Source organism: Scylla paramamosain, chromosome 9 (genome assembly GCF_035594125.1).
Source record: "Scylla paramamosain isolate STU-SP2022 chromosome 9, ASM3559412v1, whole genome shotgun sequence".
NCBI lineage: Eukaryota > Metazoa > Arthropoda > Malacostraca > Decapoda > Portunidae > Scylla > Scylla paramamosain.
In genome coordinates, this window is record NC_087159.1 from 10,350,808 (window position 1) to 10,362,500 (window position 11,693).

The following is an 11,693-nucleotide window of genomic DNA, read 5'->3' on the forward strand; positions in this document are numbered from 1 at the left end:
ACTCAGAGTGGTTGTCAATAAATATTTCCCTTTTTCGTAGCTAAAGAGCATGACGTTTATTATTGCATTTTATTTTAGTCACTCTTTCACTTAGTGTTGATTATGGAGAGAGAGAGAGAGAGAGAGAGAGAGAGAGAGAGAGAGAGAGAGAGAGAGAGAGAGAGAGAGAGAGAGAGAGAGAGAGGAAAAAATGTGAAAGCATGAATAAAAATGCAATAGGAAAATAAGTGTGTGTGACAGCAGGAATGGAGGGGACAAAACTCCACAGTGACAGACAGTGACTAAAGCAATAAGTGGAGCAAGACACGAGAGAAATAGCGGGGAAAGTCGCTCAATACGCATAGTACAGGACGTGAAGCAACGGAGATGTGACAGTGACTTTAAAATCGTTCCCTGGATTGGCTGTGGACATTTGTGTAGTTGTCTTTTTACTTTCACTGTAGCACATATCGACGGTACATTCAAGAGTTTTCCTCCTTACTTCTGTGAATGAAATTGTCTAACACCTCCTCCATCAAGCTGCGTGATTGGATCTGAGCCATATTCAGGTATGGAACAGTGGTGAGTGGAACGTTGATTAGTCAAAGTAGGGATGTGTTTTGTTATGCATGGTCTTGAGTTGAAGAAAAAGAGCTCTATAGTTACGTATGTTTCTCTCTTTAATGGTGAAAGATGACGAAGATGAGGAAGTAAAATTGGAATCCTTGAATATTTACATAATTTATGAAGCAAATTTTTTTTTTTTTTTTTTTTTTGTTATCCAAATTACGTCAGGTTTATCATAGGGCAATTACTGGCTCCAGTTAATTAGGTCGTGGTTTGTCACTGTAGAAGAGACAGCGAAATTAATTATTGGTTACACACACACACACACACACACACACACACACACACACACACACACACACACACACACACACAACTCAGTGTCAGCCTGCGTGGTCACTGATTGGTATTGTCCATCAACAAGCGGCATAAAGAATAATAAACCGATGTGACTGCTGCTGTGTTTGTATTTGTGGACTCTGTAGTGTTCAGGGTCATGGTGTGTGTGTGTGTGTGTGTGTGTGTGTGTGCGTGTGTGTGTGTAAACATGCAAATAAGTGAAATACAGCCTTAATTTGAAAGTGAGCCAATAAATTTTAAATATACCCATTTAAATTTTTTATATTATGAAAACACACACACACACACACACACACACACACACACACACACACACACACACACACACACACACACACACACACACACACACACACACACACACACACACACACACACACACACACACACACACACACACACACACACACACACACACACACACACACACACACACACACACACTCACATCACATCACATCACATCACAGTCCATCATTACCCATCACAGTCCACTGCCCTCAACACCAAACATCACAGTGGCAAGCACCCGTCACTCAACATCTGCCACCACCACCCATCAACGCCATTAGGCCGTCACTGCCAACGCGGCGCGACTGCCCTCACGCACTCCATGAACCAATAGTATCACTCATCTGCGTGGGAATCAAAGTATTGTTTATAGTTTAATTAATCCGTTTGCTATATAATGAGCGTACTGAATAAAGGGGTAGTAGTAGTTGCAATAACAGTAATAGTAGTAGTAGTGACGGTGGTGGTGGTGGTAATAATAATAATAATAATAATAATAATAATAATAATAATAATAATAATAATAATAATAATAATAATAAATAGTAGTAATAATAAAATATGATAATGGTAGTGAGACCAGTAATAAAAAAAAATAATAGCAATAAAAACAGCAAGAAGCGTATCTCCTAACAAGCTTCGTAATCACGACTTCGCTCTGAGGAAACTTGAATGGAGCAATTTGTCAGGAATTATAGCTATTACTTAACCCTTGTTCCAATTTACGTCTCTAATTGATCAAGTGTAATCAGGACAAGGGTAATAAGTCATGGTGATAAGATTTGTTTGGATGATTATGTTGATAATGATGGTAATAATAATAATGATAATAATAATAATAATGATAATAATAATAATAATAATAATAATAATAATAATAATAATAATAATAATAATAATAATAATAATAATCACTAGCCCCATCGAACATTAGAGAAAAATTCCATGATTGAATAAAATATTGCTTTGCTAGATTATACTTTTTTTGTGATAATATGCTAAAACTAGTGATCTTGTTATCTTCATCATCATTGTAATCATCATCATTGTCATCATCACCATCGTCATCATCATCACCTTCATCATCATCATCATCATCATCATCATCATCATCGTCATCATACAATGGATTACAAGGATGAAAACAAACATAAACACAAAAGGAGTAAAGAAAATAATTAAACATTCAGTGAACTCCTCTTTTTTCCCTGCAGCAGTATTGTCTCTTGCTGCACTGCATTACTGTTCACGCCACCTGTCACATTTGTACACACTTAGAAAAGACTTGCCTATTAACCCGCAAGTTACCATTCTTATATCACACCTCGTCACTTCAACCAGCACACCACCCTTCCCGCTTGCCTGTCTTTGCACCAGTATTACTTGCGAGAACGGAAATGAGTGTCTTTACTTACCTGGTTATCAGTAAGTTGGTTCACTACACTGCATGTCCTATTATAGCGAAGAGGAAATATCTGATAATGTTTTAAGGAAAAGTTGTCGTGATAATTCTAGTTATCAATGGAACCAAGAGAAAACTAATTATATATATACATAGTCCCTCTTTCCTCTAGTGTCCCTCTAGTGATAGTTTGAATGTATGTATAGAAGTCTTTCATTCTTGTTCATGAAATACGAGGTCGATGCAGGATGTTAGCTGAATACCGCAAAATTCTAAATATGAACAATACGAGAAGAAAGGATCATGTGGTTATTAGTGATTGAATATTACTATCTGGTATGAAAATATTCTGCAGTGCAATGCAAACGATTTTAAAGAACCGGATAGAATTTAAAAAAAAATCAGATATGATTTTATAGATTTGCTCATGGAAGGTGAAAGCAAACGTCCCATACAAGACTGAAACAAGCATCTGTGAGAAACTTGAAATATTTCTTAACAGGTTGAAGCAAGTACCTATTCAGAGGATGAAACAAGAATCTCTTAAAAGACTAAAGAGGCATCCCATAGGACGGTAGAATGTATATTTCTTAGAAGGCAGAAACGAGCATATTTTAGAGGTCAAAATCTGCAATACATTTCATAACAATGGTGTGGCGAAAAACCTGTGTATGAATTTGTAATTAATGTCAGAACAGAACTATCTATTCCTGTGACTTCAGATAATAACAACTCCAGAGATCTATTTCACTGAAACATTTCTGAGCAGTCTGAGTAACAGCTGAAAAACGAAACCGTCCGCAGTTTATTTCATTGAGTGATGTTTCATTTACTATCACGAGAGTAAATACTATGTTGCCACTTTCAAGGTTTTCCCAGTTTAACAGTAACAGTTTTTAATATGATCATTTTGGAAATAAAGAGAAATTTGTTTTGTCTCCAGTTACTTGCATTTCTATACGTATATCTATCAGGTGACATTATTTACTGGAGACTATAGGAATTCAGCAGCACATTTCTCTATAGTACAATCTCTCATTAGCAGTGGTGATGATGGAGTAGCGTTCATATAATTGAGAAATAGATCGAGGAAGGAAACGATTATATTATCATTATTATTATTATTATTATTATTGTTATTATTATTATTATTATTATTAGTAGTAGTAGTAGTAGTAGTAGTAGTAGTAGTAGTAGTAGTAGTAGTAGTAGTAGTTGTAGTAGTAATAGTAGTAGTAATAGTAGCAGTAGCAGTAGTAGTAGTAGCAGTAGTAGTAGTAGTAGTAGTGACAACAATAACAACACCACCAACATTATCATCATCACCATCATCATCATCATCATCATCAACATCATCATCATCTTCATCATCATCATCATCATCATCATCATCATCATCATCATCATCGTTATCAACAACAATTACATCTAGCCACTCATATACACCAAAGCGCCTCACACGCACAAAAAAGCGCTCCACAACAAAGCACCACGGACATCGCCGCTCAGAGACAACCAGTAATCTTGGAATCTGAGGACCCAAGCAGAAATCGACGCGACAGACGCGCTCCGCCTCTTAGGAAGTGAATTTTACCTGATAACTTTTTCAGAGTCGGAATTTTGAAATGTAGTTAAATTTTCCATCAGGAGTTATCGAGCACTCCACGCTGAATTGTGTTGGTATCATCTGTAACTTCGGTCTCGTTGCCGTGAACACGTGACGCAGGTAGACAGATTAACTGACAGATAGATGGAGAGATAGATAGATAGATAGATATATAGACAGACAGATTATTAGATAGATAGATAGATAGATAGATAGATAGATAGACAGATAGATAGATAGGCAGGTACACAGATAGATATGTAAATAAATAGGCAGGCAGGTAGACGGACAGACAGCGCCCTTGATAATACGGGTTGTTTTATAGTTATTATTATTATTATTATTATTATTATTATTATTATTATTATTATTATTATTATTATCATTATTATTATTATTATTATTATTATTATTATTATTATTATTATTGCTATTGTCGTCATCATCATCATCATCCTCATCATCATCATCATCATCATCATCATCACCACCACCACCATCATCATCATCATCATCATCATCATCATCATCATCATCATCGATATATATTACCATTAATATATTCTTGTATTATTAACAACAACGATAACAATAGTAATAAATACAGGATAATAACGCCATGATTGCTTTCCACTGAAGGGTGTCAGTCCCGCACCGCGCCATTACCGCTACCAGGCCACAGTGACGACCCAATGAATGGCTGGTGCATGTGTCCGGGGATGGCGGTGCCCCACCTCGTCAAAAACTCATTAATTTCAGGTGTCGCTAAATAATTTCAAAATCACTGCCTCATTACCCATATATGCTGCCTTCATTTGCAATTTATACAACCTAATTAACGTAACACTCGTGGTGACGTGTTGATATTAATATTACTCTTTTTTTGTCACCATTTTTTTTATTTACTTATTTATTTATTTATTTTATTTATTTATTTTATTTATTTTTTTTACAGTAGGTTCTTAAAGTCCAGCCGTTGGAGTAGCAGCCGGCGGAGACTATTTTGTCTTGAGTCCTTTGATCCCGAGAAAAATGTGTGAAAATATGAGAAAATGGAAGTACTACATGCGTAACATCCAAGAGACGAATAAATTGGAAGTAGCAACACAGGGTTCCTCTCTTTGGTGTGTGTGTGTGTGTGTGTGTGTGTATGTGTGTGTGTGTGTGTGTGTGCACGGATGGGAACAAATATGGTAACCTAGGAATTACGAGACACACTATTACCACTGAAGCTACGTTTTCTTTGATGTACTATTCATACCCCTCAGTGTATGCTTATTTTGGGGGGAAGAAGAAGAAGAAGAAGAAGAAGAAAGAAAGAACAAGAACAAGAACAAGAACAAAAAGAACAAGAACAAGAATGGAAGAGAGAGAGAGAGAGAGAGAGAGAGAGAGAGAGAGAGAGAGAGAGAGAGAGAGAGAGAGAAAGAGAGACTTACCTTTGTGTGTGTGTGTGTGTGTGTGTGTGTGTGTGTGTGTGTGTGTGTGTATGGCGTCGGATTCGCTGGTATTCAAGTTAAGGAATAATGCTGCATTTTTGCTATTTCATGCTTTAATATTCTCTCTCTCTCTCTCTCTCTCTCTCTCTCTCTCTCTCTCTCTCTCTCTCTCTCTCTCTCTCTCTCTCTCTCTCTCTCTCTCTCTCTCTCTCTCTCTCTCTCTCTCTCTCTCTCTCTCTCTCTCTCTCTCTCTCTCTCTCTCTCTCTCTCTCTCTCTCTCTCTCTCTCTCTCTCTCTCTCTCTCTCTCTCTCTCTCTCTCTCTCTCTCTCTCTCTCTCTCTCTCTCTCTCTCTCTCTCTCTCTCTCTCTCTCTCTCTCTCTCTCTCTCTCTCTCTCTCTCTCTCTCTCTCTCTCTCTCCTCATCACGTAATCATAAACTTTTTTTCAGCCTCATTTAATCGCGCAATAAATTAAGCTTACAGTTGGTCAATCAATATTTTTTTTACTAGGTGAAGGAAACATACAGTAATAATTCAACCACCAGTAGATGCGTAGGTAGCTTCCGCCGCGTCATCCTTCGTTCATTATTTCACTATCATCAATCTCTCCTGCACTAATTACCTGCCTTCACCTTTGCTTTTCCTCCACTCATGTTCCTTCCGTCGTCCTTTACTATCCTTACTTTCTTCCCCCATTCCTCACGCACCGTGCATAAGTCACTGTCTTCCTTCTCATTAATCATTTCCACATTAGTTATTTTGCATCTCTTTTACTGAGGCTTCTCCCTTTTTCTTTCCCACTTCTTACTATTTCTGCTTCTTTACCTCCTCTGTTGATACATTGCTTGAGTCACTGCCCTCCCCTCATCTCCTCCTCCTCCTCCTCATCCTCCTCCTCCTCCTCCTTGCCTTCATTAATCAGTTCCACATTAGTTTGCCTTTATTTCTGCTCCTTCCCATATTTTATCTAACTTATTTTCTTTTACTTTTTTCCTTTCTGCCTCCCTACCTTGCACAAGTCATTGTCCTTCTCACCCTGACCTTCACTCCTTTCCCTCCCTACACTTTCTTTACTTCACTCCATCCTTCTCATACCTTACATTGGTCCCTGCTCTTAACCTCATCCACCCTTGACCTGATTTTTACACTCACCAGGTTCAGGAGAAAGACATTGGTGATCGTCCTCATCTTGCGGTTCTGCAGCAGGGTCACGATCACTAGAGTGTTACCGATCATCCCCAGCAGGAAGATTATCACGTAGCAGGGGATCCGCACTGAGCCTTCCGTGTCCAGCAGTGGGATGTCATGAGCCTGGTTTGTGCCTCTCTTACTCGTGGGTCCTTGAAGTACTTTCCTCCCTCTTCCTGCCCTTGTTTCATCGGAAGGCGAGAGAAGAGGGAGCTCCCCGTGTTCCTGTATGAGTATTTGCTGTTTATCACTCGCCGTGTTTGTTTGTGCCTCGTAAAACTGGAGCGCGGCCTCGTTTTGGATATCCAGAACATTGTCACTGCGTTCTTCCTCCTGACTGGGGCGCACAGGTAACGACTCATCCATCCCCCTTGTTTCTATTTTTACCCTGTTAGCCATTCGCGAGAGCTCTCCGGCCTCCCTCCCCAGGCCCATGTTGCTCTTGTCTTCATCGTCCGCTTGTTCGCTGCTACCTTGTGATCTGAAGGATTGAGACGCTGGAGTCCAGGTGTCGTCATCGGATGATGGTTTGTCGCCAGAGGCTGTAGGGACAAGCTTCTTGCCAACGACACTGGCGGAGGTGCGATCAAGGGAAGGCTTAGCTGGAGAGTCATCGTCATTCAAGGCTGGGTCCGGGATGAAGGGAGACACGTGAAGAGCGTGAAAAGAAGTGTCACTTTGGCTCTTGTGCTGACTCTCTGACTTTTCCTCTACACTTTCTCTTAATTTGGTCTCCCCTCCCTCCATCACTCTTCCCTTTTTTGGCTTTGAAAACGTACACCCCTCTCCCCATCTCGCTTTGCAGCTCCATACTTTTCCTCTTCATCAAGTGGTTCCTCAGCGTCTTTCAAGTCGTGTGAGGACAAAGGCTGCGTCCTCCTCCTAGAGACGTTGCCACTTGCTCCTCGCGAACGTTCCTCCGACATGAACATTTTAACGTTCCTCATGGAAGCGCGCTCAACATCTCGGTTAGAGGACGCGTCTCGGTGGTGACCCGGTGCCTCACTCAGCGTCTGGGCCTCCCCTGACGGAGACATAAGGAGAGTAGGATGAATGATGTTTTTATTGAGCTTAACCTGGGTTTTGATTTTTTTCTCCTCTTTCTCAGTCGTTCGATTCCTGCTTTGTTTTTTGGTTGCCTTTTGATTTTGTTCTTGCGCTGAGTCGAAAGTCACCTCTGCTTGCAAACTTGAATAATTTACCTGAGTCTGCCGAGCGTTGCTCCCAAGGGAACGTCTGGTTTTTCTCTCCCTGTAGGCAACTGTATGATTCATTAACTCTGCTGGCGGCCTCCGGGAGCCTTTTGTCTCCCCGCCGCTGAGAGACTGGGCTTTTATAACTGTCTGACTTATTGTAGAATCTTCTCTCCCGTCATCCAATATCAATTCACTTGAGCTTCGGCTAGATTTCCACTTTCTCTCGTTTTGCGCTCCCTGCTACAAACACTTGATTTAAGGGCCCTGCCTCGCTTCCGTGTCTCTGCACAGCCTGAATGACACCATGAGAGTCTGTAACGCCGATTTGATTCCTCATTTCTCTCGATGTAACAGAGAGATTGCTATCCTCTTGCGGAGAAGGGGAGCAAGGGGTATAGAGGTCTTTGTCGTGTTCTGAGCATAGCATCAGCCTCGAGAAGCGAGAGGCCTTGCGGGGAGAGCGCGACGAGGAGGTGAGGACGGAATAGTGATTTATTGTCATTCAGTGTCACGTGTCCATCTCCGCTCCGAGTGTGCCTCATTTGTCCACCCAGCGAGGCATTGGCTGGCGCGGCAACATTGGTGGGGTCGTGAGGCAGCGGGGTAGCGGAGACTGGCGGAATGACGGGCATGGTCGTGACTTCTACCGTCTGAGGATTCGGTAAGAAGGGTGGAGACAGGTGAAATAAGAGTAGATATGGGATTGGAAATGGATGATGGATTAGAGGGCAGTGAGGGAAGATTACTCGGCAAGGGTGTAGCAGCCCACAAGCTCTGCACAACCTGAAGACGTGGAGTCAGCTGGCACTACACGAATGAGATCGGGGACGGCGTCAGGACCCTCCAGCTCAAGTGGTCCTGGACGGCAGGGCAGAGCAGCAGTACTCGGGAAAGGAAGGCAAGGGAGAAAAGCACGGACGAGAGACAACACAGAGGAGGGTAGCACAGAAATGAGTGCCACTACCATGGTATCAGCACGCAGAGGAAAGTGTAGAGGAGGCCGACAAGGACAAAGAGAACGAGGAGGAGGAGGAGGAGGGGGAGAGAGGAGGAGGAGGCTAAGAGAGAGAATAAAGGTATCATTGGTCGTGGTGGTGGAGAGCGCGCCTCACCACACCGGTTAGCAGGGGAAGTGTTGGGAAGTCGTGTTACATTAACGTGTGTCTTCTTCACTTTTCATCGCCGCTAAACCATTCTCACGATAACTGCCTTTCTGAAGTGGACGCTAGAAGGGTGATATACAGAGGCACAGTTTCCAGGCCACTTGCTTGACTAAAGAGAAAAAAAGAGTAAAAAATAGAGGTCTAATAATCATAACAGCAATAATTAATCACGCTCCACATCACGGAGGCTTCATGTTTGTTATTTTATCATTAAACGTCTTTGGTCAACCCTTTTCTTTCTTTCCTTATCGATGAGGGCGTCGCGAGTGGGCGTAATGGCCAACAAGGCGAGGCGATGCGGGGCGGGGTGGAGCGGGGCGGGGCGGGGGGGCGACGGCCAGTCAGTCAGTCAGGGTCACGCGGAGGACTGCCACACCACCTCCCTGTCGAGCGGCAGCGAGCGGGCAACTGCTGGCTCCTGCAACTCCTCACTCAGACGCGACCCCCCTTGCCCCTCTCTCTCTCCTTCCCTCCCTCTATCTCTCCCTCCTTGTTACCCTTGCCTTACGCCTTCTCCTACGCCTTTATCCATATACTTCTTCCCCCTCCTTCCATCTTTCTCCTACCCTGTTTTTTCCTCCCTGTTGCTCCTACTTTACTCCATTTTTTACCTTTTTCACTCCGTCCATTTATTTATTTTTTTTTTTTTTTTTTATTCATCACACTCTTTCACATGTTATCTTCTTTCCCCTTCTTTTATCCTCTTCTCACTTTTTATTCCTACTTATCCTCTAACTCCTTCATCGCCATCACCACCATTTTTCTTCCCTTTTTTTTTGTTCAAATCTCTGGCTACCTTTCCTCATTGACGTGCATTTTTTTTTTCATTTTTATTCTATTTTTGTATACTTCTTTTTTTTCTCGCCATCTCCCTCTCATTTCTTATTTCCATCTGTGTTTTTTTTCGAAGATTTTCCATTTTTTTGTCCGTTCATATTTTTGTTTTTTCTTGCTTTTCTACATTTACATTCCAAAAGCATCATTCTGTAAAGACTTGAAGAGAATGTGAATTTTTTTTTCTTTTCTATTTTTTTTTTTTTTCTTTACCGTACATGAGAACGAATCACTAAATACACTCAGGTATTAAGTTACTACGTATTTAATTTTTCTCTCTCATTTTTTCCACCCCCATTTTGTCCACCCTTTTTTTCACTTTGTTTTTTTTTTTTTTTTTTTACGACGGTGAAAATGCATGCCTAAAGATTTTGTTTTGATTTTGATTTCTCTCTCTCTCTCTCTCTCTCTCTCTCTCTCTCTCGTCTCTCTCTCTCTCTCTCTCTCTCTCTCTCTCTCTCTCTCTCTCTCTCTCTCTCTCTCTCTCTCTCTCTCTCTCTCTCTCTCTCTCTCTCTCTTTCATGGGGAGATCCCTGACGAAACAAAGTAAAACTTTAGACAACTTGACCGCAAGGAAAATTATTTTTTTTGCTTTGAATTTTCTGATACTTTTCTTTTCTTTTTCGCTCTTGTTTTACGTGTGTCCAGCGTTGACTAATTGGAGGAAGGAAGAAAAAGAGAGGCCACCAAGCCACAGGTCACTTTTAAAAACCTCGCAATTAGCACAAGAATCGTGTTTTTCTTTCCGGTATTGCTGTGATTCCTCGACCTTTGCTCCTGCCTCACCTGTTCGTTGTTACGGGCGTCGTGTGTCATATTGTTTCTATAGGAGATGATTGGAAAGAGGAGAGAGGGAATTTACATGATGCCTAATAGGATCTGAAATTACTATAGTTGACATTACGCTTCGATAACATTCTCTCTCTCTCTCTCTCTCTCTCTCTCTCTCTCTCTCTCTCTCTCTCTCTCTCTCTCTCTCTCTCTCTCTCTCTCTCTCTCTCTCTCTCTCTCTCTCTCTCTCTCATACCCTCTTTTGTTTTAATTATTGACTCCTAATGACAATGACCAAACTTCATTCGAGTGACCCTTGACGATTTCATGGAGAGACACACAGCTGCAGACAAAAAAAAAAAGGCTTGAAGCTCCCTCATTTCTCGTTTTGCTGTCACAGAAGTGGTTAGAGCCAAAGTTACACTCTATTCTTTGCACCACACATTATTATTTTTTTTTTAAGTATCATTAGAGACAATACCACACACAAAAAAAATATATATACACACTGCGCTTTCGTTCTGACTTATGAACTGAAGGTTGATGGAGGAACACGTGGCCTTTAAAAAAAAAAAAAGAAAGAAAAATTGTTCTGTATCATTTATCAGAACAGTCATTTACTCTGCCCATCACTACCGCCCCTGCATGATAGTAAGAGAACACGACGTATGCACACGGACATGGATATAGCAAAAAAGAATAGAAAGGAAAATATAATACATACACGTTATAGGGGAATTCCAGCAATAGAAGTGTTTGACTTTCTGTACATTATTGGCATTATTGACATTCCTGAGGCCTCTGATGTCTTCTGTCTTAATGAGGTCGTAGTATGTGAGGGCAGTATTTCATTATGAGACTACATACCGCTTGGGGACGAGAGAGAGAGAGAGAGAGA

At 41.3% G+C, this 11,693-nt stretch overlaps 1 protein-coding gene across 1 annotated transcript in view; it reads right to left on the reverse strand.

Moving 5' to 3' along the window:
• LOC135103556 (cholecystokinin receptor type A-like) overlaps positions 1-9,810 on the reverse strand; it is a 77,490-nt gene extending 67,680 nt beyond the window's left edge. The window contains 1 exon segment of the mRNA XM_064009991.1: positions 6,796-9,810. Within this exon segment, the coding sequence (XP_063866061.1) occupies positions 6,796-7,578 (783 nt within the window). The 5' untranslated portion in view covers positions 7,579-9,810.
• Positions 9,811-11,693: the final 1,883 nt, after the last annotated feature.